The following is an 18912-nucleotide window of genomic DNA, read 5'->3' on the forward strand; positions in this document are numbered from 1 at the left end:
GTATTCTGTACAGTAGGCCCTCCAAAAGCACTGTTGATTGATCGATTGATTGATTGACACATGTAACTTCCTCATGGTCTCTTTTTCGGTTGCGACTCCTCTCCTGATGCCATTTCTGTTTTATTTAATAGCAGTGTCATCTGGGTTTAAAATACGGCTTTTTGTTGCTCCTGGAATTGGTGCATTTCATTTTTAATCCGTGCATGGTAATTTGCTGTGAAAATGGGCTGAAATATATTGAGGATACCCAACATAATATGATTAGGTTGCATCCCTAGTGCAGTGTTTGTGGTTTGTTTTTCAAGGGCTCTCCAATTATTTAGGTTCGTATGCTTCAAACATGAATTAGTTATATTGAAGTATTCAGTCTTCAGTGGAAAAATACAAGATAAACATTCTTATCTTTTCACCAAGAATTTGAAACCGAAGATGATGATCCGCCAGATATTGAAAACATGCTCACTCTTCAGGAGCAGGCCCAGTTGAGAGCCCAGCAAAAGAAAAAGAATAAAAAGAAAATGAAGGAAAAGTTTGAAGGTGAGAGAACTCATTCATTCATTCATTTAATCGCATTTATTGAACGCTTACTGTGTGCAGAGCACTGTACTAAGCGCTTGGGAAGTACAAGTTGGCAACATATAGAGATGGTCCCTACCCAACAGTGGGCTCACAGTCTAGAAGGGGGAGACAGAGAACAAAACAAAACATATTAACAAAATAAAATAAATAGAATAAATACGTACAAATAAAATAGAGTAATAAATATGTGCAAACATCTATACATATATACAGGTGCTGTGGAGAGGGGAAGGAGGTAAGGCAGGGGGGAGGGGGAGGAGGGAGAGAGGAAGGAGGGGGCTCAGTGTGGGAAGGCCTCCTGGAGGAGGTGAGCTCTCAGTAGGGCTTTGAAGGGAGGAAGAGAGCTAGCTTGGCGGATGTGTGGAGGGAGGGCATTCCAGGCCCGGGGGAGGACGTGGGCCGGGGGTCGATGGCGGGACAGGCGAGTGCGAGGTACGGTGAGGAGATTAGCGGCGGAGGAGCGGAGGGTGCGGGCTGGGCTGGAGAAGGAGAGAAGGGAGGTGAGGTAGGAGGGGGCGAGGGGATGGACAGCCTTGAAGCCCAGGGTGAGGAGTTTCTGCCTGATGCGCAGATTGATTGGTAGCCACTGGAGATTTTTGAGGAGGGGAGTAACATGCCCAGAGCATTTCTGCACAAAGATGATCCAGACAGCAGCGTGAAGTATAGATTGAAGTGGGGAGAGACAGGAGGATGGGAGATCAGAGAGGAGGCTGATGCAGTAATCCAGTCGGGACAGGATGAGAGATTGAACCAGCAGGGTAACGGTTTGGATGGAGAGGAAAGGGCGGATCTTGGCCATGTTGCGGAGGTGAGACCAGCAGGTTTTGGTGACGGATTGGATGTGAGGGGTGAACGAGAGAACAGAATCGAGAATGATGCCAAGGTTGCGGGCTTGTGAGACAAGGAAGGATGGTAGTGCCGTCAACAGTGATGGGAAAGTCAGGGAGAGGGGAGGGTTTGGGAGGGAAGAAAAGGAGTTCAGTCTTGGACATATTGATGGAGGGGAAAGGGAGAATTTTAGTGATGTAAAGTTTGGAAGGATGTTCCCCAATTTTGCCATCAAATGCTATCCAAAAATGTGTAGTTGAAAGTGGGTTGTTAGAAAAACTGAGTGTTAATTGACTGAGGTGTTAATTTGACTGAAGTATGTATTTTTCAATGAAGTACAGTAAGATATAAAGTGTTATTATGTCTTCTAGAATTTGAATCTATCGCTGATATGAGTGCACTCCCTGATCCACCGAACGTGGAACACACTATGACTCTTCGGCAACAAGCTCAGTTGAGAGCCCAAAGAAGGAAAATGCACAGAAAGAAAACTAAGGATTGTTCAGAGGGTGAGAGAGAATTGTTTGGAATAAATAGTCTTTTATGACACTATTGTTATCCACAGAATTCCCTGACATGTATTTTAGTTTTTGCTTCTTCCTCTACTCTGCAGAGCTATTTTCTTTAAAAAGAAATATTCTCTCATTGGCTGTATTTCCTCACAACTCCAAAAAACTCTGTTCTTACTCCTGGAAGTGTGAATGCTCTTACCGGCACTTTAATTAGGAGGCTAGTCATATGTAGTCCCTTATGTTGTAATTTCCATCATGAGTCTTCTTTTGCCTTTTTTACTTCCATTTTGGTGGCTTTTAGTGTTTACAGGATTTGTTGAATTCTATTGTTAATTGACAGGTGGTAATGCAGTTGCCACAGAAACACTCCAGAATATATTAAGGACACACATCAACAGTGCATTTAGGCAGGCCTCCACTCTAGTAGTTTCGTTGTCTTTTGTTCCACAAAGAATCCTGTAAGATATACAGCATTCTTATTTTTCCTCCAGAATTTGAAACATTTTCAGATGTGAGTGCATCCCCTGATCCACTAAGCATTGAACACACTCGGATTCTTCAGCAACAAACTCAGTTGAGAGCCCAGCATAAGAAAATGTATAAAAAACAAACCAATGAACCTATGAAAGGTAGCAGAGAATTGATGGAAATAAATGATCTTTTATGTCACAGTAGTTATCCACAAAAATCCTTTCCTTTTTTTTTTCCTTTTTTTTTTATGGTATGGTATTTGTTAAGTGCTTGCTATGTGCCAGGCACTGTCCTGAGCTCTGGGGTGGATACAATCTAATCAGGTTGGACACAGTCCATGGCCCACACAGGGTTCACAGTCTTAATCCCCATTTTGCAGATGAGGTAGCTGAGGCCCAGAGAAATGAAGCGACCTGCATAAGGTCATGCAGGAGACAAGTGATGGAGCTGGAATTAAAACCCAGGTCCTTCTAACTCCTAGGCTTGTGCTCTATCCACTAGGCAACACTACTTATTGAGTGTTAGCTGGGCTTCTCCATCCATTTTCCTTTTCAGGTTGTGTACTTTTTAAAAAGAAATAGGTTATCATTGGCCTCATTTTTTTCCCTCCTATCAATTCCAAGGAACTCTCACTGAAATCTGAGGGCTCCATATCCACACTTTAATTAGGAGGCCACTCGTAGTAAGGAAATATTTGATTCCCTCATGGTTTCATCATGAATCTTCTGCTCTTGCCTTTTCAGCTTGCTATAATGGCAGTGTCACCTGGGGGAAAACATGTTTTTTTTGTAAGTCTGCAGGATTTGTTGCACGCAACTTGTAATCTGCACATCGTAATTTAGTTGCCATGAAAATGTGCTGGATATATTAAGGGTTTACATCAACAGGGCATTTTATGACAGTGTTAATGTTGCTTTTTGTGTTCCAAAGAATACAAGAAGATAGAAAGTATTCTTATCTCTTCTCTCAGAATTTGAAGCATTCGCAGATGTGAGTGCACCCCCCACTCCACCAAACACTGAAGACATTCTGACTCTTCAGCAACAGGCTCAGTTGAGAGCCCAACAAAAGAAAGTGAATAAAACAAAAAGGAATGAAAATTTCGGAGGTAAAGAAAATTGATTGCAATAACCTGCTACCTTCCACAAAAATTACTAATGTTGACTTCAGTTTTAATGGCTTTGTCACCTGGGAAAGACGTGGTTTTTAATCTTACAGCATCTGGCGCATTTGGTTTTTAATTGCTGCGTGTTAACGTAATGGCCATAAAAATGTGTCAGAGTATATTGTGGGTACAGGTCAACAATACATCTAGGTAACGTCTTTATTACATACAGTCTTTATATTGTTTCTCAAGTGGCATTCCAGTTGTTTCTGCTAAGATATTTTAAAACGGGGGATTTGCTTTTCTGAATTATCTGTTCTTCACGGAAACGTGAGATGAGTCATTCTTATCTTTTCTTCCAGATTTTGAAATAGCAGATGGGAGGAGTATGCCCCTCGATCTACCAAACTTTGAACACAGTCTCAGTCTCCAAGAAGAGGCCCAAGTTAGAGCCCAACAAAAGAAAATGAAGGAAAAACAAAGGAAAGAAAATTTAGAAGGTAAGAAAGAATTAACTCAACATGTCCAAAACTGAACTCCTTGTCTTCCCTCCCAAACCCTGCCCTCTCCCTGACTTTCCCATCTCTGTTGACGGCACTACCATCCTTCCTGTCTCACAAGCCTGCAACCTTGGTGTCATCCTCGACTCCGCTCTCTCGTTCACCCCTCACATCCAAGCCATCACCAAAACCTGCCGGTCTCAGCTCCGCAACATTGCCAAGATCCGCCCTTTCCTCTCCATCCACACCGCTACCCTTCTCATTCAAGCTCTCATCCTATCCCGTCTGGACTACTGCATCAGCCTTCTCTCTGATCTCCCATCCTCGTGTCTCTCCCCACTTCAATCCATACTTCATGCTGCTGCCTGGATTGTCTTTGTCCAGAAATGCTCTGGGCATATCACTCCCCTCCTCAAAAATCTCCAGTGGCTACCAATCAATCTGCGCATCAGGCAGAAACTCCTCACCCTGGGCTTCAAGGCTGTCCATCACCTCGCCCCCTCCTACCTCACCTCCCTTCTCTCCTTCTCCAGCCCAACCCGCACCCTCCGCTCCTCCACCGCTAATCTCCTCACCGTACCTCGTTCTCGCCTGTCCCACCATCGACCCCCGGCCCACGTCCTCCCCCGGGCCTGAAATGCCCTCCCTCTGCCCATCCACCAAGCTAGCTCTCTTCCTCCCTTCAAGGCCCTACTGAGAGCTCACCTACTCCAGGAAGCCTTCCCAGACTGAGCCCCTTCCTTCCTCTCCCCCTAGTCCCCCTCTCCCCCCATCTTACCTCCTTCCCTTCCCCACAGCACCTGTATATATGTATATATGTTTGTACATATTTATTACTCTTTATTTATTTATTTTACTTGTACATATCTATTCTATTTATTTTATTTTGTTAGTATGTTTGGTTTTGTTCTCTGTCTCCCCCTTTTAGACTGTGAGCCCATTGTTGGGTAGGGACAGTCTCTATATGTTGCCAACTTGTACTTCCCAAGTGCTTAGTACAGTGCTCTGCACACAGTAAGTGCTCAATAAATACGATTGATGATGGTGATGATAAAAAGCATCCTCTTTTCTATCCCCAGAGTTTGAGTCATTCTCAGATGTGAGTCCACCCCCAAATCTACCCAACAGTGACCACCCTCTGACTCTTCACCAGCAGGCTCAGTTGAAAGCCCAACACAAGAAAACACACAAAAAAAATATGCCTGAAATCCATGATGGTAAGGGAAAATGGATGGGAATAAACTTTTTTTTATGATTTTAGCTCTGCTTCTTCCCATCTACTCTGACGTCGGTATAAATTTGATTTTTGAAATCATTCATTTGGGAAATGAATACCGATACTACAAGTCATCCATTTCTCTCTTTTAAATTGTAAGTCATCTGTCTTCCACTGAGATTTTTCTGACCTTCTTTATCAAAATCTGCCCTGTTCTGGTCACTTTCCAACAGCTCTTCAGAGCTCTTCAACTTGGGTTTCTGGACCCAGTATTACTCTCCAGTGTCAGCCCTTCTATCCCTAGGCTCCCGAGCAGCAACTCCAGAGTTTGAAACATCTTTTGTAGGTAAAATCTGTCCCAGTTTCCTGCCTCGCACTGCAGTTTCAATATCATTCATTCAGCCAGTCAATCAATGGTGTTTTTTGAGCGCTTCCTGTGTGTAGAGCACTCTGTTAAGCACTCAAGAGTTCAATTCAGTCTAGTTAATAGACCCGATCCCTGCCCTCAGGGTGTTTATAATCTAGTGGGGGGAATGGATATTAAAATTACTGAATGGGAAGTGGCAGAGTATAAGGATAATGTACATCAGTGTTGCGGGGCCAGGGCTGGGATGAGTTTCATAATTCCTAAGGGGTTGACCCACATGCATAGACAGCAAAGAAGGGATGGCTAATAGGGTAGGGGAATGAAGGGGTTAGGGGAGGTTTCGTGGACAAGATATTTTAGTAGGGCATGTTGGAGAGGTGAATGAAAGCTGGACGAGATGGAGTTACAGGAAGTAGGGTGGCAGTGAGAGTAAAAGTGGTTTTTTGTGGGGTGAGAAGCCAGCTCCCTCCTTCCCTGTCAGTCAATCAATCAATCAATCAATCGTATTTATTGAGTGCTTACTATCTGCAGAGCACTGTACTAAGCGCTTGGGAAGTACAAATTGGCAACACATAGAGACAGTCCCTACCCAACAGTGGGCTCACAGTCTAAAAGGGGGAGACAGAGAACAAAACCAAACATACCAACAAAATAAAATAAATAGGATAGAAATGTACAAGCAAAATAAATAAATAAATAGAGTAATAAATATGTACAACCATATATACATATATACAGGTGCTGTGGGGAAGGGAAGGAGGTAAGATGGGGGGATGGAGAGGGGGACGAGGGGGAGGGGAAGGAAGGGGCTCAGTCTGGGAAGGCCTCCTGGAGGAGGTGAGCTCTCAGTAGGGCCTTGAAGGGAGGAAGAGAGCTAGCTTGGCGGGTGGGCAGAGGGATTGGGGGCATTCCAGGCCCGGGGGAGGACGTGGGCCGGGGGTCGATGGCGGGACAGGCGAGAACGAGGTACGGTGAGGAGATTAGCAGTGGAGGAGCGGAGGGTGCGGGCTGGGCTGGAGAAGGAGAGAACGGAGGTGAGGTCAAGGCGAGTGAGGCCTCCTTGAAAGACTACATTAGGAACAGTGTCCTCAGGTGAGAGCCAGATCTCTCACCTGAGTGAATGGGTGGGGAATAGATGGAGGATAAAAGATTCTATTCATGGGTGAGTGGGGTTAGGGAGAAAGATGGAGTAGAGGGAATTCATTCATTCATTCAATCATATTTATTGAGCACTTACTATGTGCAGAGCACTGTACTAAGTGCTTGGGAAGTACAACTCAGCAACAAATAGAAACAATCCCTGCCCACAATGGGCTCACAGTCTAGAAGGAATGCGGGGAGTGGGGCCAGGTGTGGCACGGGAGAGGCAATGAGCAGAATTGTTGGGGAACGCAGTGTTTGGGAAGGTAATGAGAAGGGAGAATGGGTAGTTGGAGGGGCGGAGTGATCATGGTGGGGAAGGAATTAAAGCTTTCCATTTCAGGGACTTCCTTGCTGCTGAGAGTGACTCCTTTATCCCCAACTGTGAAGCCTTAATGGATTCTGAAGGCCACAGCCCTCAGACTAGTAGTGTCTTCTCCTTTGGGGTGGCGGTGGGGAGCGTTGGCAGTCAGGGGAGTAACCGTAATGTTGAGACCCCCTGGATCTGCAGCCTCAGCAGCCACTTCACTCCCTTCCATTTTCTTCTCTGCTTCTGCAACAGAGGGCGGGGGTGGGAGGGTCTTGGACATGGTTGGGGAAAAAACCTTCGTGGACCTTATCAGTCCATATTGGCTCCAGGCTGGGCTGCATTCTCCCCCCACCCCCCAACCTACCTCCAGAGCCTGACGTGAGCTCAGTGGGACCTGCTTGACCCTGACCCCCAAGATGACCAGAGTCGGTGGCTTTTCAACCCCCATGGGACCAGTTTGCAGGTTCAGGGATGTCACGCTTTGCCACTGGAGCAGCACTGGCTCCCTGCTCAGCTGGCCCATCCTGGGCCACAAGCCAGAGTCACTGCTTCTACTGCCACCACCACCGCTCCTGGTAACAGGAAAGGGTGGAGAGAGCACGGCAGCAAGCATGAGTATCCTCTCTCCTTCCATCTCCTTCTCCTCCCCCTTGTTCTTCTCTCTTCCGTATCCTAATTCGCCATTCCTCCCGTTTCCCTTCTGATGATATTTTTCCATCTCCCCTCCGTCCACTTTAAGGGGATCCCAGGTTTGGGCAGAAAAGTAGTAAGTGTGGCACTTATTCAGCCTTTCACTCCAGAGCAGCCGTGTAATAGAAAATAAGGACAAGGTGGGCAATGTGCTATTTGATTAACATCCAAATCTTTTTCAGTGTTTTTGAAGATCTTCAGTAACTGTAAACTACTGTGGCAACATCTAACAGCTCTTCCTTCATGTTTCTGTGCTACTAAAGTCAAGGAAAAAACCCCTGCTCTGAAAGGTTATCCAGCTGTGGGACCCTTCTGTCACACAGGAGAAATATGGGGTGGATTGATTCTTCTAGGGTCCTCAGTGGGTTCTGAGAAGGGAATGTTACTGCTTAGAGTTAATCACAGATACTGCAGAAGAAGAACTAGGTCAATTTCTGGACCTCCATTCATTCATTCATTCAATCGTATTTATTGAGCACTTACTGTGTGCAGTGCACTGTACTAAGCTCTTGGGAAGTACAAGTTGGCAACATATAGAGCTAATCAGTTAATCACTGCCATTACCTACATCTCTTAACACCTCCTGGGTTAATTGTGATATTTAAGTGGCTTGCCATGTGCCAAGCACTGTACTTAGTGCTGGGGTAGATAGAAGATAATCAGGTCCCACTTGAGTTTCACAGTCCAAGTTGGAGGGAAAACTAGACTAGACTGTGAGCCCACCTTCTAGACTGTGAGCCCACTGTTGGGTAGGGACCGTCTCTATATGTTGCCAACTTGTACTTCCCAAGCGCTTCGTACAGTGCTCTGCACACAGTAAGCGCTCAATAAATGCGATTGAAAATGGGCCTTGAGTCCCCTTTGTGCAGCTGAGGGGATTGAGGCCCCGAGAAGAGAAGTGACTTGCCCCGAGGTCTCACAGCAGGTATGTGGCAGAGCCAGGATTGGAACCCAGGTCCTCTGGCCCCTGCTCTTTCCTCTAGGCCATGCTGCATCCCAAATAGAGTAAAATATTTTAAATTTTCCAATCAACTTATTTAATTTTGGTAGTGAATTAGTTAAAAAGTTTTCCCCTAACATCACAGTGCACATTTTTTTTTAACATTGCCACGTCTTATGGAGAGTATATGAATTTGAAGCCTGTCACATTTAAGGGGACTCCAGATATATATGGGATTCCATTCCAGTATGGAGCCCTGAATGCCTTGCATTGTCATTTAGAGACAGTCATCACAAAGAATCATGGAAAGTTTGGCCTTTATCAGCAGGAAAGATGCGTATGTAATCTAAATATATGTTGGTGTTTGTACTGAGTACTTCCTAACTTTCTCTTCTATTTTTGGTTGTGGCGGATGACCGCTGATTTGAAAATCTCTCCAGACTTTAACCTGCAGATCATGGAACTGGTAAGAAATTGTTGGCTTTATTTTTCTCAGATTCAGCTTTTGTGAAAGTATTATGACTAATTTAGATTTTAATTTGGAGCTATGTCTAAATAGTTGCTTGAAAGATGATAATGCATTTATTCTTACGTTCTGGCTATACACTGTAAGCTCATTATGGGCAGGGAATGTGTCTGCTAATTCTCTTATATTGTTCTCTCCCAAGCACTTTGAACAGTGCTCTGCACATAGCACTCAATAAATACCACTGATATTTGTACTGGCAAGAGAAAAACACCTCTAAAATTTTTACCGTGTGTACCAACTGTGTGTAGAACCGGTGGAAACAATAGGTAACTCAGTCTCTGCCCTAGAGGAGTTTCCATTCTAATGGAGGTGACAGAGACAAATTACTTTAGGTAGTCAACATGAAAAAGAATAAAAGCTATTCATATATGTGCTGAGGTGGCTGGGCTAGTTTTAGCAGGCAGATAGAGGAACCAGTCAGTGGAGGGTAGATGATTTGGGGAGAATAGAGGAGAGAGGACACTGCCTTGCAGAGGGGAGGTGTGAGAAATGGGTTGGAGGTGAGTCCTGAGAAAATCATGCTAGCTTGGGAGCAGTGAAGAGCACACACTGGGACCTGGAGGGAGAAAAGAAAAGTATTTTTTTAAAAAGCATTTTGCTCAAAGGAAAAAAAAAAATCCGTGAGTCTTAAATTTTACATGGAAATTCATCCCTTAGAGGGCAGGTTCCATGTCTCTTTCTGCCCTCCCCTCCCCCCCAAGCTTTTACTTGGCACAGTGTTCTGCACACAGTAGGCATTGCAATAAAAGCTTTGGGCTGCAAAATTAGGATAGAAAAAATTGTGAAGTCCTTCTATTTGTGGCACAGGACATCTAATTATGGTATTAAACATTTCCTATGTGGCAAGCACTGTACTAAAAACAGGGTAGGTAAAAGGTAATCAGGTTGTTCACAGTCCCTGTTGCACATGGGACTTACACACTGGGAGGGAGTCAACAGGTAGCACAATCCTGCAGCTTTAGGAAGTGGGAGAGCAGAACTATATGCCATGTTAATCCTCCCCAGGTCCCTGCAGATTCATATTCCCTGGGGACTCTGATTCATTCATTCATTCAGTCAGTCAGTCATATTTATGGAGTGCTTACAGTGTGCAGAGCACTATATTCATTCATTCATTCAATCATATTTATTGAGCACTTAAACTGTGTGCAGAGCACTGTACTAAGCTCTTGGGAAGTACAAGTCGGCAACATAGAGACGGTCCTTACCCAACAACCGGCTTACAGTCTGGAAGGGGGAGACAGACAACAAAACAAAACATTTAGACAGGTGTCAAAATCGTCAGAACAAACAGAATTAAGGCTATATGCACATCATTAACAAAATAAATAGAATAGTAAATATGTACAAGTAAAATAGAGTCATAAATCTGTACAAATATGTAAGTGCTGTGGGGAGGGAAAGGAGGGAGGGGGATGGGGAGGAGGAGAGGAAAAAGTGATTGGGAGAGTACAATATAACAATAAACAGACACAGTCCCTGCCCACGATGGTTTTACAGATATTAATATAAATATATTACAGATGTGTACATAAGTGCTGTGGGACTGGGAGAGGGGATGAATAAAGTCCCAGTATATACTCCGATATACCCCCAGGATGTAGTGTGTCGCCTGGTCAGTTCCTGGTCAATTTTGGGAATCTCTGCCTGTTTTGTTTTCTAGTACTAGTACGACAGAGAAGCAGCGTGGCTCAGTGGAAAGAGCACGGGCTTTGGAGTCCGGGGTCAGGGGCTCAAATCCCGACTGCCAATTGCCAGCTGTGTGACTTCGGGCAAGTCACTTCACTTCTCTGGGCCTCAGTTCCATCATCTGTAAAATGGGGATAAAGACTGTGAGCCCCCCGTGGGACAACCAGATCACCTTGTAACCTCCCCAGCGCTTAGAATGGTGCTTTGCACACAGTAAGCGGTTAATAAATGCTATCATTATTATTATTATTACTAGTAAGTGTGGGATTTGTTAATTCCTATGTGCCAAGCACTGTATTAAGCACTGGAGTAGGTCAAAGATAATCAGGTTGAATACAGCCCCTGACCCCATGTGGAGCTCACAGTCTAAGAAGGAGAGTGAACAGGTATTGAGTCCCCATTTTACAGATGAGGAAACGGAGGCCCTGAAAAGGTAAGTGACATGTCCAAGGTCACACAGCAGCAAGTCGGGGAGCCTGGAATAGAACCAAGGTCTTCGTGACTCCCACTGCTAGGCTATTTTCATTAGTCTTCCCTGCTTTCTACTCCATATTGTGGGATCCAGAAGTGACTGAGAATGACAGAATTTAGAGCTGTATTCAGTTTGGGGTTAGGTTAGTCACGTAGAGTATTAAGAGGGATAGTTTAAACTGTGGGGACAGAAATCTCTATTTCTATCCTGATGAAGGTCATGCTTATAATGGTACTAATCTGGCTATTTTCCACTTGGAAAGTTACTTGAAAGGAACAAAAGTACTGTAGTTTGCTCACACGGTACTGTGTGATGGTGTTTTTCAGGCTGAGGATGAATTCAGGGACAAGCCAAGAGACTTCATGAACAATTCACTTTTGGAATCCGACAGCGCTTTTATCGGTGAGTGAATCTGTTTTAAACAGCTGTGTATGCTTCTCAAGTCTTTTGGAGAGTGTTTTACATTTACAGGATTACGTGAAATAATCTTGGTATATTTTGCACCCTTATAAACCCATTAAGAAGCCTCTATACTAGTAACAGCTTTCTATGCTTTCATTCATTCACTCAATCATATTTACTTACTGTGTGCACACTTATGCTCCACCAGAGCCTATAGATTATTTTATACACCCTGTAAAACCTGGAAAAATGAAGCTCAGTACCCTATTACACTTTTAAAGGACCATGTGCTTAAAAGTGAAATGCTTGAGAAGATAAAGTTCCTGGTGGGTAGGGATCACATCTGCCAACTCTGTCATATTGTACATCTGACAATTACTGCTACCTTCCTCCTCCCAAAGCCTTATTGACGGCACATCTCCTCCAAGGGGCCTTCTGTAACCAAGCCCGTTTCCTTTTCTTCAGCTCCCTCTGCATCACCCTGACTTGCTCCCTTTATTCATCTGCTTCACAACACTAATGTACATATCCATTCATTCAGTCGGATTTATTGAGCGCCTGCTGCATGCAGAGCACTATACTAGGCGCTTGGAAAGTACAATTCAGCAACAAATAGAGACAATCCCTGCCAGCAACAGGCTCACAGCCGTTATTTGTGTATATTAATGTTTGTCTCCCCCTCTAGATTGTGATCTCGTTGTGGACAGGGACTGTCTCTGCTAGATTGTTGTATTGTACTCTCCCAAGCTCATAGTACAGTGGTCTGCACACGGTAAGCGCTTATTAAATTCAGTTGGTTGATTGATTTCGAATGCTTTGCTCCTTTCAGGTGCTAATGGGGAACCATTCGCTGTTGAGGAAAATGGAGGATATCCATCAGCTGCAAGGGAATTCAGGAAAAAACTTGTAGAATGTGTAAGTATGAAATGTGTTTTTCCTGTTGCCATTTGTTGGTATGTATATTAGTGCAGCCTTCTGAACTCTTTCCTTATGCTGAATGGACTTGGGAGTGTGAGAAGGGGGTGCACTATTCCATCATAACCAAGACCCCAACAGTGGTATTCCTGGATCAGAGATTCTTCCAACACCGTCTTTTCATACCCCTGTGACAACAGGATGCCTGAAGGAGCAGTGGGCTGTTGGCTTTCTGAGAACAATGCCAATGGTTAGCTATTTACCATAACTCAATCAGCGCTATTTATTCAGTGCTTAATATGGGCAGATCACTCTACTGGGTGCTGGGAAGAGTATACTTCAACAGAGTTGTAGTAGGAGAGGAGCAAGGTGAGTTAGGAAGGGGTAAGGTGATTGATTTAATTAAGTTAAATCGGTCAGTTGCTCTTGAGGCATCGCATTATCCCGCATTACTGACAAGATCTTAGCCAGGGTCATTCTGGAGTGACTACTGAAAAATAGTGTAGACATCTCAGATATATGTTATATATATATATATATATATATATATATATATATATATATATATATATTTATGATATATGATATATATTTATATATATATATATTTATATTATATTATATATTTATATATATATTAGCAACATATATGTTATATATGTTGTATGTTGCCAATTTGTACTTCCCAAGTGCTTAGTACAGTGCTCTGCACATAGTAAGCGCTCAATAAATACGATTGATGATGATGATATAGGAGGTGTATGGCCTCAACATTTTTATGCAGTACTCATAAGTCATAGAAAAATATTGATGTTATCAGTAGGCAAATCCGGACTCTAGAAATTACTTCGTGAATTTGGCTCCCCACAGCCATTATTTCTGTAACAGTAAATTATCTCTATCACCATATGTCTTCCCCTCCAGACTATTAGCCCGTTGTTGGGTAGGGACCATCTCTATATGTTGCCGACTTGTACTTCCCAAGCGCTTAGTACAGTGCTCTGCGCACAGTAAGCACTCAATAAATATGATTGAATGAATGTAAGCTTGTGGACTGTGAATGTGTCTACCAACTCTGTTGCATTGTATTCTCTTAAGTGCTTAGTACAGTGTTCGGCACACAGTAAAATGCTTAGTAAGTACCACCGATTGATTCCATAATAATTGATGAAGATTTTTGAGGCTTTCTTATCAGCCTGGTGTTAGAACTGGGGGTGCCTTGTCCTTTGGGATAAAGCAGGTGGGCCTAGTAGGATCAATCCTTAATTATTCTGCATAGCCACAGTGCAGCAAGAGACCTAAACCCAGGTGTTAAGAGTACATTTCCTCTCCTCTGGGAATACCTTCCAAATCACAAGGATCATTTGAAAGCCCTACAGGCCTTCAAGACTTGCCGTAGTCATCTGTACTCTTGAGGCACACATCCAAGAAAGCAGGGTGTAAACCATTGTTCTGAATCAGCCAGGCACTGCAAACTGCTTCTCAGCTAAAACCAGGGAGAAAAGTGGCGAACAGGTCAGCATGTAGCACCGCAATCCAGAAAGGAGCGGCTCTTTTTGAGTGGTTTGTGAAACAGGACAAGTGAAAGTGTAGCAGTGGCATGCATTTCAAACAGTGCAGTGGCAATTTCTTTGAATATGGCTGTGGGGTGTGGGGCGGGCATGTGTTTGTGTGTATGTGTGTGCATGCATGTGTGCTTGTGTGCCTTCCTGCAGTATGGATGGAGCACAGGCCTGGGTCAGGTCCTGGGTTCTAATCCCAGCTCCGCCGCTTGTCTGCTGTGTGACCTTAGGCAAGTCACTTCACTTGGCTGTGCTTCAGTTTCCTCCTCTGGAAAATGGGGATTGAGTAAGTGAGCCCCATGTAGGACAAAGGACTGTGTCCAACTCGATTTGCTTGTACCCACCCCAGCACTTAGTACTGTGCCTGGCACGTAGTAAGCACTTAACAAATACCACCGTTATTATATAGATATGTATTTCAGAGGGCTGGGATCTTTACTTGGTAATCCTGAGCGCTCAAATGGTTGGTGTCTATGAAGGTTATTTCTGGCTGGCAGCTAACTTTCTGTCCACCGTGCAGCCTGATGCCATCTCCTTATACTCCGAAACCAGTATAAACGTTGAAGAACTTCAAGCCAGAAATGAGGAACGGATGCGAAGACTGAACAGACTCCAAAAGAACCCCTCTTCAGCAGGTATGGGGGCTCTTGAGCGTCAAAAGCAGATTTTTTTTTAATAACCTTTGAGGCTCCTTCCACCTCCAGCACTTTATGATCTTCTAGACATATTATGTGAACTATACCCTGTTGAACAGGAGCATCTCATTTGAATAAGTAAATCAAATTTCTGGAGAAAAGTGCCCCTCCCTGTTTTGTGTAAACAGTCAATTCTGGCTATCAGAGAAAATTGTTGTGACTAAATATTTTTCCTGGTTGCAATGAACATTTGGAGTAACCCCCAACTTATGTCAGTAATGGCTGACGCAAGGCTTGGCATTCCAGATCCTCAGAGAAGAGGCTGATGACAGTGGAGAAGTTGTAAGATCTGGACTGAGAATACTTTTTGTCCGTGGCACTCTTAGCTGGGAGCACCAGAAGCTGAACTAACAGACATTAGTAGGGTATTTGGGTAGCCTGCCCTTTAGCAAATGTTTTCATATTGACAAAGTCAACTGTCTTCATTTTCTGCACCAGAGAAAAGCAAAACTGGAATTTGGATTAATGTTCACTTGATCGCTTATGAACTGCTGACAATTTTTGTGCATTCCCCTTCAGCACATAATTAGGGAATTATCAAGCGTGAGTGCTTATAGGGAAGGGAAGTTTTGTCACACATTGTCTAAATGTGGGAGGTTTTTTTGTCTTTTTTTTCCATCAACATTCATTCATTCATTCATTCAATCGTATTTATTGAGCGCTTACTGTGCGTGCAGCACTGTACTAAGCGCTTGGGAGAGTACAATACAGGCACATCCCCTGCCCACAAGGAGGGCTGGGTTGGGTTAGAGGACAAGTAGGGGAGAAGCGCTTAGTACAGTGCTCTGCACACAGTAAGCGCTCAATAAATACGATTGATGATGAAGTGGAGGTGTAGAGATGCATCGGTTCCTGGGAATTCTCAGGGATATTGCGGTTGAGTGAGAGTTTTCTTCCCATATCAAAAACATGAGAGGATTCAGTTTCTTTAGGGTTGTAGTCTGTTTTTTAAAGGACAGGAAGACACTTTTAGAAGGAATCATAGCAAAATCTCAAATATAAGTAAACACAGGTGTAGAACTTGAGAAGCAGCATGGCCTAGTGGATGGAGCGCAGGCTTGGGAGTCAGAAGGACCTGGATTCTAAACCAGGCTCTTCCACTTGTCTGCTGTTTGGCGTTGGGTAGGTCACTGCATTTATTACTTCATCTATAAATTGGGGATTCCGATTGAGTCCCATGTGGGACATGGACCGAGTCCGAACTGATTAGCTGGTGACCACCCCAGCACAGTGCCTGGCGCTTAACAAGTACCATCTTCTTTTTTTTTTTCTTTAAACTTCCTGGAGAGGAGGCAGGACCCTGATCATGTCAATTTAAATGACAGATAGAGACATCAAGTGTACCAGCTAAGACTTGTGAGGCTTAAGTCTAAACAGGACCCTTTTTTTCTGAAGAAAAAAATGTCTTTTCCACTTGCTTAAGATGCTAACCTGACCATTGCTTCGTGCAGCCAAAGGAAAGTGTTGTAGTGTCCACCACACCCACCTTTACCTCTGGCTCTTCACTGTAGCTTTTTGTAGACCGACTTCCCCTGTCATTGGAAGACAAGGAATGCTTCTAATCATCCCCTTGTGTATGCCTGCTCAGCCCCTTGTGTACGGGCTTGCCTTGAAGCCTTCTTTCCTTCAATCGTATTTATTGAGCGCTTCCTGTGTGCAGAGCACTGTACTAAGCGCTTGGGAAAGTCCAAGTCGGCAACATATAGAGACGGTCCCTACCCGACAGCAGGCTCACAGTCTAGAAGGGGGAGACAGACGACAAAACAGAACATATTAACAAAATAAAATAAACAGAATAGTCAATAGGTATTTACTATCCCCCCTCCCCCCAGCACACGAAGACTGTGAGCCCCCCGTGGGACAACCTGATGACCCTGTATCCTCCCAGCGCTTAGAACAGTGCTTTGCACATAGTAAGCACTTAATAAATTCCATTATTATTATTATTATTCTCTGCGCCACAGTTTTTTTTTTTGGATGGCATTTATTAAGCGCTTACCATGTGCAAAGCACTGTTCCAAGTGCTGGGGAGTTTACAACGTAATAATAATAATACTAATAATGGCACTTATTAAGCACTTACTATGTGCAAAGCACTGTTCTAAGTGCTGGGGAGTTCACAAGGTGATAATAATGCTGCTAATGGCACTTATTAAGCACTTACTATGTGCAAAGCACTGTTCTAAGTGCTGGGGAGTTCACAAGGTGATGATAATACTAATAATGGCACTTATTAAGCACTTACTATGTGCAAAGCACTGTTCTATGCACTGGGAAGTTTACAAGGTAATAATAATAATACTAATAATGGCACTTATTAAGCACTTCCTATGTGCAAAGTACTATTCTAAGCGCTGAAACCTAACATGCAACCCCTCCGTCTCCAGGTCAGGACGACAGCGAGAATTTCCTGGTTGATCCCGACGGCTTTCTGAAGCAGCCCTCCCCTAAGGACGGTGAAAGAGCAAATTCGGCAACGACCCTGGCGTCCGAGCCCTGGCTCCGCCCAGGAACTTCAGAAACACTGAAAAGATTCTTGGCAGAACAGTTCAACCCCAGCCAGTTTCCCTTGGAAAATCCAGTCGCTTTTCAGTGGCAGGGCTTGTCGACGGCACATGGCTAAAGCCGACGGAGGTTTGTGGGGGATTGAGCTCTGCCTTATAGGGTGAAAGGATGGTAGTAGATGAAATGCACTTTTCGAGGGGGGGTTTCCCTCCTAGAAAGTTGTAGCCAGTTCAGGTGTAGATATACACTCAAAATTGCAGAGGGTTGGAGTCCCCCCAAATTGAAGTGACTCTCGGGAGCAGTTGCTCAATTCTGTAGTTTGTATTTTTACTTCGGTGGTGTTTCACGGTGCCTGAGGCAGCCTTGTTTCGTCTTGAGCAAAGTCTCTCTTCCCCCACTTCAGTCTGGGTTTGGTCCTGTTTCACTCCCCTCCCCACCATCACAGTCTCCAGGCTAGCTCTTAGGCACCAAGACATTGCTTTTGTTTCGTGCTGTGCTGCCGCGGAGTCAGCCTCTTCCTTGGCCAGCTTCCCTCCAACTCCGCTCTCCTTCCCAATGTCCCCCTCCACTTCCCCCGTCTCCTTCTCTACCTCACTCTAGTTGCCCATTGTTACTTTCATTTGTATCTGTCTCAGCTGTTGGAGGTTTGCAATTTGCGTCTACTTCTCTCCATTAGATTACCAAGGTATGTGAGGTTAGGACTAGAGTTTTTTTTACGTAGAGGGCTCCGCACTTGGGTGGTGCTTGAGAAACAAGTAGCTGAAGGAGAAATCAGTAAGCACTAATTACACCTGGGTTATCCGGGTGTTTTAATTTAATATCTAATTTAACAAATGGTTTTTATGATCAATTTTAACTGTTCTTGGATGGCAATAAATTTTTATTTTACTACCAGGGCTGTTTATAATTTCAGGTAGTAGCTCAGACCACAATTATTTAAGAGGGCAAGCACCTTGGGCTCCAAGTATTTTTGGAGGGGGGAGGGCATATACCATTTATATATGTAATGTACATATTCCCAGAAAACCATTTTAAATCTTTCTTCCCAGTGACTGTAAACATGCACTTTATACCTCAGAGGGGGCAAACTCATCTTACCTGCTGGGCTCAGGTGAGAAGTCCCAGGATCAAGCCACAGACCAGCCCCATGGCAATCCTCACAGTGGGGATTCTCATCCCAGGAGAACAGTTACTCTTTGCACCTGCCTTGTTTGTTCTTCCTCAGCGTAAGTCTGGTGCAGAAAATTCTGCCAAAACTCTCCAAGAAAGCAGAATTGGCCGAACGGAATTCTTTACCTGCTTATTACCTGCTTGTTTGGGATCCTTGTTTAATTACTGGAGCATTGGGCTTCTCGTTACCTGGAGGATGCAGGACCAGTTCCCAACAATTCCCGGAGATCGACCTCGCGATGTACGTGCTTCCTGGCTAGGACCAGCCCAACAGGGTCTGAATCAGGTATGCCCTAGTCTAAACCATCACCCCAA

The 18912-nt window shown here is 44.2% G+C and overlaps 1 protein-coding gene across 5 annotated transcripts in view; it reads left to right on the forward strand.

Annotated features, from left to right (window-relative positions):
• The window catches only part of LOC119945404 (centrosome and spindle pole-associated protein 1-like), a 65151-nt gene extending 46830 nt beyond the window's left edge, over positions 1–18321 (forward strand). For 4 of the 5 annotated variants that reach the window (XM_038766459.1, XM_038766460.1, XM_038766462.1 and 1 more), the window contains 10 exons: positions 415–537; positions 1779–1916; positions 3361–3498; positions 3858–3995; positions 5075–5212; positions 9099–9124; positions 11675–11750; positions 12580–12665; positions 14748–14862; positions 17310–18321. In XM_038766459.1, the coding sequence (XP_038622387.1) occupies positions 415–537; positions 1779–1916; positions 3361–3498; positions 3858–3995; positions 5075–5212; positions 9099–9124; positions 11675–11750; positions 12580–12665; positions 14748–14862; positions 17310–17545 (1214 nt within the window). In that variant the 3' untranslated portion in view covers positions 17546–18321. Of the gene's footprint in view, positions 1–414; positions 538–1778; positions 1917–3360; positions 3499–3857; positions 3996–5074; positions 5256–9098; positions 9125–11674; positions 11751–12579; positions 12666–14747; positions 14863–17309 lie in introns of those variants that run through there. The other variant, XM_038766461.1, reaches the window with a different exon arrangement.
• Positions 18322–18912: the final 591 nt, after the last annotated feature.

The sequence above is a fragment of the Tachyglossus aculeatus genome, chromosome 25 (assembly GCF_015852505.1).
Source record: "Tachyglossus aculeatus isolate mTacAcu1 chromosome 25, mTacAcu1.pri, whole genome shotgun sequence".
Taxonomy (NCBI): Eukaryota; Metazoa; Chordata; class Mammalia; order Monotremata; family Tachyglossidae; genus Tachyglossus; species Tachyglossus aculeatus.